General features: G+C 45.9%; 1 protein-coding gene across 1 annotated transcript; it reads right to left on the bottom strand.

The window, feature by feature from the left end:
* Positions 1–6,948: 6,948 nt before the first annotated feature.
* LOC105037705 (uncharacterized) lies at positions 6,949–8,839 on the bottom strand. Its single transcript, XM_010913340.4, has 2 exons — positions 8,066–8,839; positions 6,949–7,278 (listed from the first exon to the last, which is right to left on the bottom strand). The coding sequence occupies exons 1-2, from the start codon at positions 8,771–8,773 to the stop codon at positions 7,195–7,197; spliced, it is 792 nt and encodes a 263-aa protein (XP_010911642.4). The 5' UTR covers positions 8,774–8,839; the 3' UTR covers positions 6,949–7,194.
* Positions 8,840–15,610: the final 6,771 nt, after the last annotated feature.

Consider the following 15,610-nt stretch of genomic DNA (forward strand, 5'->3'; position numbering starts at 1 on the left):
CTAAATTTGCATTCCGAACAAGGGTACATAGAATTTACTGGTGGTACAATCTTAGATTGTCGGCATTCCAAGTTCGGAGAATGGCGCTTCCTTCTAGAGTCTCCAGTCGGTAAGCTCCCGGCCCATAGGCGTCTGCTATCTTGTAGGGTCCTTCCCAGTTCGGAGCCAGCTTTCCTTGGTCTAAAGGCCTCGAAACTTCTGCCTTTCTCAAGACTAGGTCCCCAGGTCGGAAAAGCTTCGGCTTAACCTAGCATTGTAGTATCGGGCTACTCTCTGTCGTAGGAAGCCATGCGGAGTAGAGCCTCGCACCGGAGCTCGGGTAGGAGGTCCAAGTCGGCCCTCCGGCATTCGGAGTTGTCCGGCTCTTGGTACTGCTCGACTCTAGTCGATGGTAGCCCGATTTCGAGCGGGATCATCGCCTCCGTCCCGTAAGCCAAACTGAAAGGAGATCTTCGATCGGAACACGGGGTGTCGTTCGTACGTCCATAGGACGGAATTCAATTCTTCGACCCAGAGGCCTTTGGCTTCATTCAGTCGGTCTTTAGTCCATGCAGAATAGTTCGGTTGGTCACCTCGACTTCGTCGTTGGACTGTGGGTGCCCGACTGAGGTCAGTCGGTGCGTGATATGAAATCTCGTGCAGAACTCCGAAAGTCCCAGTTGTCGAATTGTCGTCCATTGTCGGTAATAATGGTGTGCGGCAGTCCGAACCTGAAGATGATAGACTTCTGGATGAAGTCTTCCATCTTCCGCTCGGTGATCTGTGCAAGAGGTTCGGCTTCTACCCACTTTGTGAAGTAGTCGATCGCGACGACTATGAACTTTCTTTGGCCAGATGCCGGAGGAAAGGATCGAGTATGTCGATCCCCACTGGGCGAAGGGCCACGGGGCGACAATAGGAGTGATTTGGCTGGCTGGTCGGTGTTGTATGTTGGCGTACCTCTGGCATGGCTCACACCTCCAAACCAACTCGACCGCGTCTTTTCTCATGGTAGGCCAGTAGTAACCCTACCGTAGGACTTTGTAGGCCAAGGATTTGCCCCCCAAGTGGTTTCCGCAGATCTCCTCGTGTACTTCTCTGAGCGCGTAGTCCGCGTCAGTCGGTCCCAAACACCTGAGCAGGGGAAGGGAGAACGACCTTTTGTAGAGTTGGCCATCCATTATTACGTATTGGGAGGCCACCCATCGGAGTCATTTGGCTTTCGTGGGGTCTTCGGGCTGGTTCATCGGTCAGATACTGAACGATCGGATCCATCCAGCTTGGTTCGGCCGCTAATTGCAGCACCTCTTCGGCCTGTCGATGCTCGGCTGCTCGAGGCTCTCCACAAATGTCCGACCCAAGGCGTCGTAGGCCGATGTCGCAAGCTGGAGAGTGCATCGGCCCGAGCGTTCTCCGTCCTGGAAATGTGGGAGATCTCGAAATACTTGAGGTGTGTCACGAGATCTCTCACCTTCTGAGATATTTTGCCATGGTCGGGTCTCGCGCCTCAAAGTCACCTTTAACTTGCCCACGATCAGCTGGGAGTCGGAGAAGACTCTGAGGCTGTCGATCCCAAGCTCCTTCACTACTCTCAAGCCAGCGAGGAGCGCTTCGTACTCGGCTTGATTATTGGAGGCTTTAAAGTCGAACCGGAGGGCGTACTCATAACCACTCCCTCCGAGTTGGTGAGCAGGAACTCAGCCCCGCTCCCTCGAGCGTTGGAAGCTCCGTCGATGTGCAACACCCAGGTAGACCGGGGTCAGGTTCGGAGATTGCAACTTCTTCAGAACTCCTGCCTTCCGATCCTTGGTCGGTTGTCGGGCACTCTGCAATAAAGTCGGCCAAGACCTGAGCTTTTAAGGCCGATCTTGGTCGGTACTGAATGTCGAACTCACTCAGCTTCATTGCCCATTTTGCCAGTCGTCCTGATGTGTCGGGGCGGCGCAAGATCGCCCTCAGGGGCTGGTCGGTGAGGACCACAATAGCGTGCGCTTGGAAATACAGACGGAGTCGTTGTGCAGACACGATCAAGGTGAATATCATTTTCTCCGTCTTTGAGTATCGGGCTTCGGCTTCGTGGAGTACTTTGCTGGTGTAATATATGGGTTGGTGAATTCGGCTCTTGTTCTCCGGACGAGTACCGAACTAACCGCCTCCGGGGAGGTTGCCAAGTAGAGGTACAGTGTTTCCCGACTTTCGACTTCACAAGCAATGGCGGGGAGGCCAGGTACCTTTTTAGATCCTCGAAGGCCTGCCGGCACTCGTCCGGCCAAGAGAAGTCCTTCGTCTGTCTCAGGTCTTGAAGAACGGGAGGCATCTCTCTGCCGATCGAGAGATGAATCGACTGAGTCGATGATCCTTCCGTTAAGCTGCTGGACCTCCTTCTTGGTGCCGGGTGCACATGTCGATGATTGCCTTTATCTTCTCAGGGTTAGCCTCAATTCCTCGTTGAGAAATGAGAATCTGAGAAACTTTTCGAAGTCACCCCGAAGGCGCAGTTAGTCGGATTTAACCTCATCCGATGTCGTCGAAGAGTACGAAAAGTTTCTTCGAGATCTCGGACGTGGTCTGAGGTCTGCGCATTCTTTACCAGCATGTCGTCCACGTACACCTCCATATTGCACCGATTTGATCTTTGAAGACCTTATTGACAAGTCGCTGGTAGGTGGCCCCGCATTTTTCAGCCCAAAGGGCATTACCCTGTAGCAGTAAAGGCCCTTGGCGGTCACAAAGGCCGTGTGCTCCTCGTCTTCAGGCGCCATCCGGATCTGATTGTATCCGACGAAGGCATCCAGAAGCTGAGCAGTCGATGTCCGGACGTCGCGTCTACCAGCTGTCGATTTTTGAAGTGGAAGCTGTCCTTCGGACAGGCACGATTTAGGTCGGTATAGTCAATGCAGATCCTCCACCTCCCGTTGGCTTTTTTCACCATGACAACATTGGCGAGCCAATCGGGGTACGTGGTTTCTCTGATGAAGCCTGCCTCGAGTAGCTTGTCCACTTCTTCGTCGATGGCCTTCTGTCTTTCAGGAGCGAAAGACCGCTTCTTCTGCCTCACCAGCCTCATTTTGGGGTTGATGTTGAGTCGGTGAGTCATTGTCTCCGGGGAGATGCCGGACATATCTGCTGCCGACCAAGCGAATACGTCGGCATTGGCCTTCAGCAGCTCCACTAGCTACCGTTGCTCAGGTCGGATAATTGGGATCCGACCCAGACCACTCGATCGGGATCTTCTGCTATCGGACGGAAACCAGCTGTTCGGTTGGTTCGCCCGTTCCTCCTCTCCCCGCTGGTCCATCTTGTCGGCTGTCAGGGAGTTCTTTGCTTCGTTACTTCGAGCAGAGATCTGGAAGCATCGCCGGGCGAGCTGTTGGTCCCCGGCATCTCTCCGACTCCATTTTTGGTCGGAACCGAACCAGCAGGTGGTAGGTCGAAACTATGGCTTTGAGGGCATTTAGCCAGGTCTTCCAAGTATGCGTTGTAGGCCGAAGGTACTTGGACGACCGCAAAAGTTAAGTGGACGGTGCTTTGTCGTGGTTTGGTTCCGACTGTCACGGAAGAGTAATTTCTCCTTCCATCGTGACGGCTTCCCCGGCGAAACCCACCAGGGGCGTGGAGACTCTTTCGAGCCGATCAGCCGATAGTCACATCCGGAGAAGGTCGAGTAAAACAAAACATTAGTTGAACTTCCATTATCAACGAAGATTCTTTTTACATATAATTTGCTATTGTTGCCGAGACAACAACAGCGTCGTCGTGGGGAGTTTGGATTCTCCGAACATCTTCATCTGTCAAAGTAATTACATCGTCTCGGTGCGGCTTCTTCGTCGGCTCCCCTTCAGCAGTCGTCCAGCGGTCCAGTCGTTTGGAGATCATGTTAATGACTCCGTCGTGGGCTGATTGTTCGTCGCCTCCTCAGTCGGTTGGGGTCATCGGTCGGGGACGGGTCGAGTCGGCGGGTTCCTCCAAATTTTTTGAGATACCCTCGGCGTATGAGGGCTCGATTTCATCTTTGAGTTAGATGCACTGCTCGATGTTGTGGCCGTGGCCCGATAAAATCAGCAGTACTTTCGTCGGTCGAGGCCCTTTGCCTTCAAAGGTGGAGGCCGTCGCAAATATTCTTCTCCCTCGATCTCCATCAGAATCTGCGCACGAGGAGCAGAGAGAGGAGTATAGGAGTCATACCTGGGACGCGTCGGCCTCGGACTCCGCCGTCGAGGTGATCTCGGGCTCCGTCGTTCGGGTGAGACATGTCTGTTGGTCGGGGGCCTGCTAGGCTCGGCAGGAGCCCGACCTTTCCTTCGCTTCTCCTTCGGTCCCTTGGCCTCAGTCAGGCGTCGGTCGGAAGCTCCCTCATCTGTGCGCATGTATTTGTACGCGCGCTCCAGCAGTTCGGCGTATGTCCGGGGGAGGGTCTTATCCAAGGAGTACGTAAATCGGGACCTCCTTAGCCCCCTCTTCATGGCTGAGATAGCCATGTCTTCGTTGAGGTCCGAACCTCGAGCGTGGCCGCGTTGAATGCGTCACGAAGTGTCGGAGCGTCTCGTTTTCTCCCTGCTTGAGGGAAAAAAGGCTGTCGGAGGTCCGTGGGGGCTTCCGGCTAGTGCTGAAGTGGGCCACGAAAGCATGTTCGAGTTGCCCAAAGGAGTGAATGCTTCCTGAGCGGAGGCCGGAGTACCAGGCCCTGGCGGCCTTGCGAAGTGTGGCGGGAAGCCGATGCAGAGAAGGGCATCGGTCGCCCCTTGGATCGTCATGAGAGCCTTGTAGCTCTCCAGATGGTCAACTGGGTCAGTGGAGCCGTCGTAGGGCTCCACATGAGGCATCTTGAACCGACTAGGGATCGACTCGTCGAGGATGAGTGGGAAAGAGGTTGGACAGTCTGAAAGTCGACGTCGTTCGAAGACTTCTGTCTGTCTACTTGCAGCTGGGCAAGCCGACGGTCGATTTCTTCGAACCTGCGTTCGTAGTCGTCGGTCCGTCAGTGCTGGGAGATCCCGGGGTGGAGTCTCCCGACGAATCTGAGAGGGAGGCGGACGGCGTTCGCGGCTGCTTCTCCTTCCTCGCTCGTTCCAGCTGGAAGGAGACGTCGTCGGGATCGACGGGTATCATGTCTGGCCGCCTCTCCTCCTCTCGAGGGAGTGCTGCGACAGCTGCTCCTGAGGAGGAGATGGCAACCGATGCGGCGTCGGTGGCTGCTCCTGGAGGGCATCGGGTGCGCCGCCGGTTGTCCCACCGGCGAGTGCGGCAACCGGATCGGTTGTTGCTGAAGGCTCTTGACGCGTCCGTCAACACGGTCATCTGCCGCACGATTGCCACGATCTGCGCCTCCGTGGTCACCGCAGGATGCGGAGAACTAGGTTCCGCCATGGAGGGTGGAGGAGAGGCCTCTTCCCGCGGGAAGAGTGCCTCGCCGATCCGGTGGCTCTCGATCGCTGAGCCCTGTTCTTGTCATTTCGAAAGGATTTTCGAGTTCTGTGGAGATCGTGATGCCCCCTACCTGGCGCCCAAACCTGTTGTGGCCAATCCCCTCGTCGCCTGGTCGCCGGAACGAGCACCTGCAAGGAAAGTCCTCACTGACCGGAGATGACTCCGACGGGGACCCTCCGACGGTCAAGTCAGAGAGGATACTAGGCAACAGTAGAAAAGAATCAAGGAGCTCAGCGAGAGAGAGAGAGAGAATTAGGACTCGAAAGAACCTCCTCCAGCACTGTTGCCTTCCCCGCTTTATAGTAGAGCTGGCATGGCACCGTCATTAATGGCGGACAATGGAGAGTTGTCAAATCGCCGGAGGCCGTCAGAGTTGCCGCGGACTGTCAAGTCGCCGTGGACTTGTCACATCACTGGGATTAATCTATGTCCTTGGCAGGACAATGTCCAGGACGGCTGTGCACATGCCTTTGTCAGAACGCGGCCCACGGCAGTCGTACGGCATTCGGAGGAGCCGACCGACCATACGTCGGCATTTGATTGTGGGGTTCGGGTGAAGATCCAGAGACACCGTCGGCTGGAGCGGCGCATTGCGGGATCGGACATCGGCCACCACCTCCGATGGCCAGTCTGATGTGTTGCCAAAGTCGGGGGTCGGGCCGCGTTGTTCGGCCAGTCGAGCTCGGAAGGATCTTTCCGACCGACATATCTTCGGTCAGATGGTATCGGTCGGTAGAGTCGGACGTCGTTAGACAGATCCGATGATGAGTCGACGTGAGAGTGATCGGTCGATATATCCCAATACTTATATATAGAGTAAAGCTTACGGTCCAGGGTTACTGCAAATACCAAAACAGTTGAGGTTGCAGGCGGGTCCTTTAGTTGCTTCCCATTGGGTCAGGACTCAGGTGGTGTGGTTTCTTTCAGAACGGATATTGATTGGAATAATGATTTAATATCATACAGCCTATGAGTATAGAACATCAGAGCTAGCTAAGTGCTCTTGCCTGTGACATAATATTCACCACGTAGGTCCATACTGCAGATTTGGAGCTGTCACATAAACAGTAGAAATAAAAGCTTTAACAAAGTATCATGAGGTACTGATGCCTTAAGCTAGCCATGGTTCCGGGTCCACCGTAGCCTTTAAGACAGAAATGTTTGGAAGCAGTAAATAGCATGTGGGATCTCTAACGAGATGGAGGATGGAACAATTTCTACGTGTCACATCTTCACATGAAGCACAGAGTGGGTCTGCATTTTCCTCTCTAGGGACTGGCTGGTCATCTTGATCAATTAATTAGCAAAAGTCCGTACCCAGCAGCACCAGCTGCAACTCATAAATTTTAACAGGGAATGAGTTGTGTGCCAACTGTCTACCACAAGACTTGTACGTCCTCTATTATTATTTATAACCAGATGATTCTAGGTGGTGAAGTATAAAATTTCTTATAACTCTAACATAACAGGGGTGCGTAAATGCAATTAATGTACTAATGAGATGGTCCCAATCATCAGACGCAGCCAATTAAATACATAGTATATGAAATGGATGCAGCCTCATAAATTATCAAATAAAATAATTCATCTTACGTACAAGCGTCGCCTCACAAAAGAAAAGAATCCAAATGAATGTGTGACCACCACGACCAGCTGTGGCCCATCAAAGAGGCCAGGGAGCAGAAGATGGACCACCACAAACACAAAGAAGATAAAAGAGAATAAGGACAAAAAGAAAAAGAAATACAAAGAAGACAGGGAGATTATTTCTATATCATGGCTTCAGATCTAGGCAAGCATGGCAATGCCCAGCAGTAGAGCCCATCCCGTGATGAGACCTCCCAGCATCTGCCTCAATATCCCAGCTCCACTCTGCATTAAAAACCAAAAAAATGATCATATTAATCGGTAATCATGTGATTAATTTTAACTAATTGTGCACAGAGAGAATAAAACAAAAGGACGGGAAACAGCTGGTGATGGTAACCCTGCTGTTGTCTCCATCTTAGATCTAGGCACCCGTGTTTCTGATATTGCTACCCGACCTTTTCCATAGCTCACGCTCGACTTGTAACTATGTGGACAAATCCTGGTGAAACGGGCGTGTTACTAGGATGATAACTGCGGGACGCTACGTGGCTTATGGCTTAATGAAGCATCAAGCATGGCAGCGGTAAAAAAGTAAAAAATTGAAGGCGCGAATCTCGAGGTCTTCTGCTTATATCGAACGGCAAAGATTGCTTTATGTGATATAGGGGCCATAGGTTCGCCGGAATATGATGCAGTGTTTGAACGTCCGCGTAAATATTTTAATGCGGACGCCGGATCTGCCGTTAATGCTGGCTCTCGGAGCCATCTTACCGCTCAAGTATGGCAGTGGACGTGAGGGTGGAATTTTCGCATAGAAATTTCAGTTAAGCAGATTAAATGGCTTCCTCACGATCGGCGTACGATAGCATATTATGCTTAGTTCTAATCGGATACTAACGGCTATATTTTCTCGCGGCAGATCGACGCGGGAATCCCGCGCGCATCAGATGATCTGTATGGTTCGCTATAATGCGCCACAAGAAGCAGCCCTCCCGAACTGTACGGCTACTGGCGCAAGTTAGCGCCAAGGGGCGGTGGGGAGGGATGGGGAGAGAGAGGAAGGCCATACCGTTTCGTCGGCGGCGACGCTGGGCCCGGGGGAAGCTACCTCGCTGCTGCCCGGCGAGGATGCCAGCGGCGCTAGATGGCTGGAGGCCACCGGAGCCGGGGCTGGGGCGGCGCCCTTCTTCTTCTTCTTCGACTTGGACTTCTTCTTGCTCGGCGCCGGGGCGGGGACCTCCGATGGCTTAGGCGGGGCGACGGCGGGGACGGGGGCGGCCGGGATGGTGGCTGGGGCCGGCACAGGGGGCGACAGCGTCGGGGGAGGGGTGGGCGGGGACTTCACCGGGACTGGCGCCGGGGGGGAAGAGACTGGAGCGGCTGTCGGCGAGGTACTGGTCGGGGGAGCCGCGGCGGGGGCCTTAGCTGGAGCTTTAGCCGGGGCCTTGGCAGGAGCTTTAGCCGGGGCCTTGGTCGGGGCTTTAGACGGGGCCTTGGTCGGGGCTTTAGACGGGGCTTTAGCCGGGGCCTTGGTGGGGGCAGGGGTGGTGGGGGCGGCGGCGGGGGCTGGGGTGGTGGGCGTGGTGGGGGCGGCTGCCGGGGCTGTGGCGGAGACGGGGGTGGTGGTTGGGGCGGGGGTGGTGGGCTTGGTGGGGGCGGCTGCTGGGGCTGCGGCGGAGACGGGTGTGGTGGTCGGGGCGGCGGCGGGGGCTTGGGCTGCAGCGTTGGAGGCGGCAATGCACAGGAGAGCGATGCACAGAATGGCTCGGCGATCCATTTCGCTCGAAGTAGAGAAAAGGAAAAGGAGAAGAAGAGAGAAGATGAAGGAGTGGAGTGATGGGGAGGACTGGAAGCGGGGGAGAGGATAAATAGAGGGGGTGTGGCGGAGCGAAGCGAATAGAAGACGGGGCGGGTGAGGGGATGTGGTGCCGGATCACAGACTGGCGGTGGGGTCCAATGGGCACATGGGCGAGGGCGAGTGTCTTCCTAACGGAACGATCCAGTCGGCAGGACGCGTCCAGCGTCTTGGTCGAGCCAGCTTGGCCTGCGCGGCCGTGTCGGGCTTTTGGGACTGGGTGACATCACTCTACCGGACCCCATATTTGGTGCCGTTAGGATACGTGCCTTGTAATTTATCACCCTGCCTCCTCGATGGATCACCCGAAATCGCTCGGTAACATCTCTCTCTCTCTCTTCTTCTCCCCTCCTTCCTTTCTCCGAAGCTTTTAAAAAATCTCACAGTTTACAGATCCCGTGAAGCTGGCTAGAGAAACTCTTCGTCGTGGACACCTGTTTTTAAATTCACCCAGTGGAGCACCCTTTCGCTATGTGGGGCCAATTAAGCCTTCTGCAAAGCATTAATACTATTTGGATTGCAACTTTTGCATGGTAATCAAAGATTGCTGCAGTATATGAAAAGATAGATAATGTCGCTCAGGAACTCAGATACTGTTCCACTAACCAACTTTCGTGTAAGCTATAAACTGAGCACATGGGTGACCTTAAGTATTTCCTGGATATGTCTGGCGTTTTTACAAAGACTTTCTCTCTCTTACCCCCCCCCCCCCCCCCAACCACAAAAAATAATAATAATTAAGAAAAACTCTCTCTCCTCTCTCTCTCCTCTCCAGTTGTCCGGTTGGTGAATGGAATTTTGAGTTTGTTTTTCTAATTTAGATTTGCTTGGCACAGCTCATCTGTAGCAGTTGTGATCGGTGGACCAGGGGCTTCTACGGCCAAAACACCAGGGAGGAAACGCCCGGAGGACCGGGCTGCCAGATTAGTTCAACGGTCATATTTTCAGAAATGATGGTATGGGGTGTACCTAACAGTTCTGAACTGGTTTTCTAGCCGTTGGGGCTTTCTTCACGAGTACCTAATATTTGCGTACTTACCGGAATTCCGGGTGTAGAGTACTCGAGGAAAAATTTGTGACCGTTGTGGATGAACGTTTGAGATTTCTTGGAGTTCGTAGGGAAAGGTATCTTTCAGGGTTCAATTAAACATTATATATCTTGTAAAAGAAATCTACCGACTACAGAATTATTTATGAGGACAAGTTGAAGGTGTAGTAATTGGTGTCACAAGTTGAAGGTGTAGTAATTGGTGTACAATCTCAGACATTAATTATATCTATCAATTCACCAAACATTCCTGCCATTTTAGTTTGCATCAATATGAAAGGGCCATTCTTGTGATGTTTGTTGGGTTTTATCATCTTGATCAATATAAAAATATATAATTAGATTTTTGTTAATACAACATCAATGTAAAAGTCATGACTTTTCAATCTTTCTTCTATGAAAAAAATTACAAGATTTTTTTTTTTTAATCTTCCATTACAACGCTTCAAAACAGTAATTAATCTGAATTTCAGTTACGGGCTTATCTTCTAAATCTCCATCTAAATATATTGGTGAAGATCTCAAAGTATATTGATCGTTCCTAAATTATTCCTAGAAACCATTTCAACTGAGGCAAGATGTGAGTATGATCTCTCTTGGTATCATTTACCTACAAGATGATTTGGATATTAAGTTTTAAAAAAACTTTTGATTTCAAAACAAAAATATAAAAGTGGCTATATAAGCTTTGAAATAGCCTGATGACCAACAATCATGTTAATAATCCTCACACTTGCACAAGTCGGGGACCATGTCATGACCATGCAATAGGGTCATGGACTGGATGACTCATGTGAATGGCACCTACAGGACCAATCCATTGTCCCTGGTAGCAAGCAACAGAGTCATTTGTTATTTGCAAAACTATTAAGTAAACCATGTACCATGAGAAAGGTTTAGGTGGGAAGGGAAGCAGCACTTGTAGAATTAACTGGGGCAATAACATCAACAAATAAAGAGACAAGAACTAGTCATTACTGAACGGTAGGGACATTTCGTCTAGCTCATCTAAATTTGAGGGCTGGGTGTCTCTTAATAGGAAGGAGGAAGTGTTTTGGGATTGAGTTGGGAACGTACTGATATTCAGAAGTTCTAAAGTTTATTATGTGTTAGCAAGTAATATCTCTTAATCTCATCATTTAAATGTTTGTTGAAGCATGTTTGATCCAAACAAAAAGAAAAAATGTTGGCTGAAGAGTGAATTTTATGTCAAGGACAGACACAAGGAGGTGGGAGGCCATGGTGAAATCTCCTAACTATCCTTCTGTTGGGGAATAAGTTGGAAAAATCACCTCTAAATGAGGGATGAACAGACTTATCTTGTCAGTGTAAAAATTGTAGAGTTGAAGAGGATATTTCTATTTTATCCTAACAGAATTATTTCGCAAAATCAGGCAAGAACTTATCCCATCTAATTGTTATTTTCTCTCTGACCTCTTTAATGCATTGTTCTCTGCATACTTAGCCTTTGTTTTAATAAAAGAAGTAAGAAAATTCCACCCCTACCTATAAAATATGAACCTGTATCCCTCCAACTAAGCAATCTTGGCTTTATTCCTCATGGAATATTCCAGGCGCAATCAAACACAGAACATTCTTTGTCTTAAAGCCAAAGTTCAAATAAAAAACATTTTATTCTAGTGCGCCCCTCGACTCCCTCCCTCTCAACATTTCATGTACCCATACCTAGCCCCCATTTTTTGCTTTTGGAGTTTCCAATTACCCTAAATATAAGGACAAATTTTCAAAAATTACTTCTAAACAAAAAGAACAATGTAGCAAAATCTCTATCTCTCTGACTTTATCTCAACATTGTAAGTAGTGACCTAGAAATATAGAATGCCAGACAAAAGTTAGGATATTGTCCTAGCTATAAGTGATAGGGTGAATATAAAAATTAGACATCACTTGCATAATTTTTCAATATGATATTTATTTATGACTTTAATATTTTTTATATTTTCTTTTATCTCTCTCTCAAAAGTTCAATCTCTTTCTCTTAATCATAATCAAAATCTAAGCCTCCGATAGTTTCCTCCTATTATTGTAGGATCTTAATATTTTAGTGAAATGAATTAAGTCATTCCTTAAAACCTTCTACCATGTAAATCTTGTCGATTCTTTTTCTAATAATAGTCAGCTATTATTTAGTAAAAATTATTTGCAATAAATATTTTCTCAGAATAATTGCTGGTTGATAAGAATCTAAAGACATGGCCTAAAGCCAAAACTTATATTATATTAGCGGATCTTCTGGCAACTCCTTTGGAAAATTTTGCAAATCTTTATCTCTGGCTTGGCCTCAATTACAAATGTACTTATTGACCTAAAGTATGTGGTGCTGGTCAAACAAGAAAAAAGTGGAATTAGAGAAAACGAATGCAAGCTCAGTTCTTCCTCTTTTATTTTTCAAAGTAATTTATGTTTTTTGGGAAGAAAGATAGGCATTACTATTAATTGATCCCATCAGGTAATTAATGAAATGAATACAAAATAAAGACTATCACTAAATTTCAAAAAATAGAGTGATTTAGTTAAAAATTAATATTTGTTTCACTCTAGATGCATGGTGTCATTAAAGCCTAACATGACCAGAGTGACTTAATTTCCTTTATAACTTCAGGGATAATTGCCTTGATTCCTTGGATCTCTTGTTTTGCTTATTCCAGATTCTTTACCAGATTGCGATGACCAAATGATCCCACCCAACTCTTAAGGTAATTCACTTTTTTTTTTTATTCATTGTTGCACAAAATAAAGAAACTAAAGACTTTTTAAATCTTTTTATCAGTAAACTTCCAGGGTTTAGTATAAATTGATTTCATATGTGCGCGTTAGTTATGGTCATAAATACTTATAACCTTCTTGAAATTTTCATATATTGAATTATCTTCAATTTTTTGATAGAAAAATATCTTCATAATTCAAATTTTTATTGATATATTACTTAAATTAGAATCTGAAATAAAATGATATCTATTTTATTTTACACCTTGTTCATGTTGTATAATTAATAAATTTTGAAATTAAAATATGTGATTATCATTAACAAAGTTCTATACTTTTAAAAGTTCATTATTTTAAGCTAACGTCGTCACACATACACTAGTCCCTGTGTCCCAACTCAACCTTTGATTGAGGTACATGCTAAGCAAGAGTACTATTAACTTTCATAGATTATATATTGCATACTTTATGATAATAATAGAATATTATTTCGATAATGCTTGCATAGTTTCTTTTAGATTGGATGGTATATAATATTATAAGCATTTGTTATATATTTTGATATTAACCAGTGATAGTGCTTTTTATCCCCATTTTTCTAAGAACAATGGTCATGTGATGGCATGAAACGCTACTTTGATGTTTTCGAACATGATCTCTTTAAAGTCATGCATATACATTGGATCAAAAATGCAACAAAAATTGCTCATAGTTGCTGAGCATTAGCATACCAACATTAATGGTTTGTGAGATTTCCAAATCACAAAAATAGTTGTCCATCAAAAATATCAATAACTTGTGAGGAAAAAATTAAATGATTCTAGACAATCAATACTTTTTATGAATCATAAGAATTTTCTATTAATATATAATTGCAGTATTTTATGTTAATGCACCATCAAAATATATTTTAATAGAGCTTTTTTATGTAGCTATTTTATTATTTGTTGCGTGCATTTTTAGACAAGATGTTCAAGATGTGTTCATTCTATAATATAGTTTGGCAAATAAAAATTTATTTTATCAACTTGACATTTATGGTCGATGATGTAGTAGCCATAATTTTAAAAATATACCCCTCAATTTCCTCATAGTTTATACGATAATACTTATATTTTTTTTATCTATATAGTTTATTGTACATCCATTTGTATAATATTGAATTTCCACAAATTTGTTTACAAGCTAGTTAAATGTAATGGGATTGTTGTTTCTTTGAGCATTGTATGGCATTTAGAAGATTTGCTTATACCCAATCACCTCTAAGTCAGGATTGTTGTTTCTTTGAGCATTTGTACGGCATTTAGAAGATTTGCTTATGCCCGATCACCTCTAAGTCAACCTCATACAAAGAAAAGAAAAGAGTATATGTGAGAAAGAGCAAGTTTCAGCGTAATTATTCAACTCGACAACTCTTGCGTCTTCTTATTTGGCGATTTGGCCTATTAGACCTTCCTCTATCATACACAATAAATAGATAGAATCGTATGCAAATGTCATAAATTTAATGGTTGAAATAATTCTACATCCCTCCTTAGAACATTCCCATGCCCTTCATGGAAGCATAAAAGTTATTTAACTTTCTTGCTAAATCTGCAGACTTGCAGAGAATTTGTAAACATCTAGCTTTTTAAGGTCCTTTCAATAGGGAAAATATGCACTAACTGATTATAATAATGTACAAAATACTCGGTTAGTGACATAGGAAGGTAGTTGTGATTGGCCTTGTGCATATTCCTAAAGCTGATGTGATCAAGCATTAGATGTTTGGAAGCATAATCATTCATTAAATGTAATATTATTATATTCACCAACTTTATAATGTGATGGTGCACCAAGTTGATAATATCTCTAATTATACTAATATAGCTTGAGAGATGCATCAGAACATGGGCCATGCTTACCCTCATCCTCATGCAGTTGAGATGCCATTAAAGAAGAGCCCAACAACCCCCAACCCAGAACCCAAGGGGCGGACAATATTAGAAGCCCATGCATGGGCCTAGCCACAAGGCTCAGAGACCAACCCAATACGATTGCTCATCGCCCAAACTCTAGCCCAACATGGCCACAACTGACTGAGCAGTGAAGGATGTCAATTCCTCATCCACAGTACATGATGAAACCTAAGCCTTCCATGACGCACATCGGCGCCGGAGATAGGAACCAAATTTCATGGCGAGAAACAAAAACCAAAGCTTCCTCGATTAAGCTTGCAATACTCTTCTAGACCAACCATGAGCACCGCCGCTAGAGAGAAAGGATCCAAAATTATCCCCATGCTGGATCCCCAAGTCTCCAAATCAAACAAATAACATCTCTCAACGAGGAGAAATTATTGTCTGGACCATGCCTAGGTAGATCAGCATAAATCTTAGAGCACATGCATGATGGATAACATGCAATCGGGAATTCATGAAATATAAGGGTTTATGTGGTCTGATGAGGCCTACTGCTCCAGAAGGATCAGATCCATCATGGATCACTAATTAATTTATCCTACAATATATTACTATTACCTTAGAAAAAACAGAATAGAGGTTATTGTTGCACATGTTGCTTTTGGTTGGATTGGTGCACAGTAGATCTCTGGTCCAGTAATTTTTCCTCCAATGTCACTCTGTTTAAATAATTGTTCAAAATAATTATTTGTGCACCGCGGGACAGAAAAATCAATATGGAGTGTATCATCTTATTCGATTAATTTACATAATTATTATTTTTTAATATATATTTAATATATATAAATTATTTTTTTTGTTTAAAAATTTTGTATGACAAAAATATTTTTATCCTTTAATCATGATATCCCTTCGTAAAAATTATGGCATTCCTTTAGTTGACATTTCTTCACAAAAATTATGATACTCTTTTAAAAAAATTATAACACTTCTATCATTTAAAAAAAAATTACGATATATTATAATATCTCTTTACAAAAATTATGATATTATTTCAAAAAAATTATGACATTTGCTTTCGAT

Source organism: Elaeis guineensis, chromosome 13, assembly GCF_000442705.2.
Source record: "Elaeis guineensis isolate ETL-2024a chromosome 13, EG11, whole genome shotgun sequence".
Classification (NCBI taxonomy): Eukaryota; Viridiplantae; Streptophyta; class Magnoliopsida; order Arecales; family Arecaceae; genus Elaeis; species Elaeis guineensis.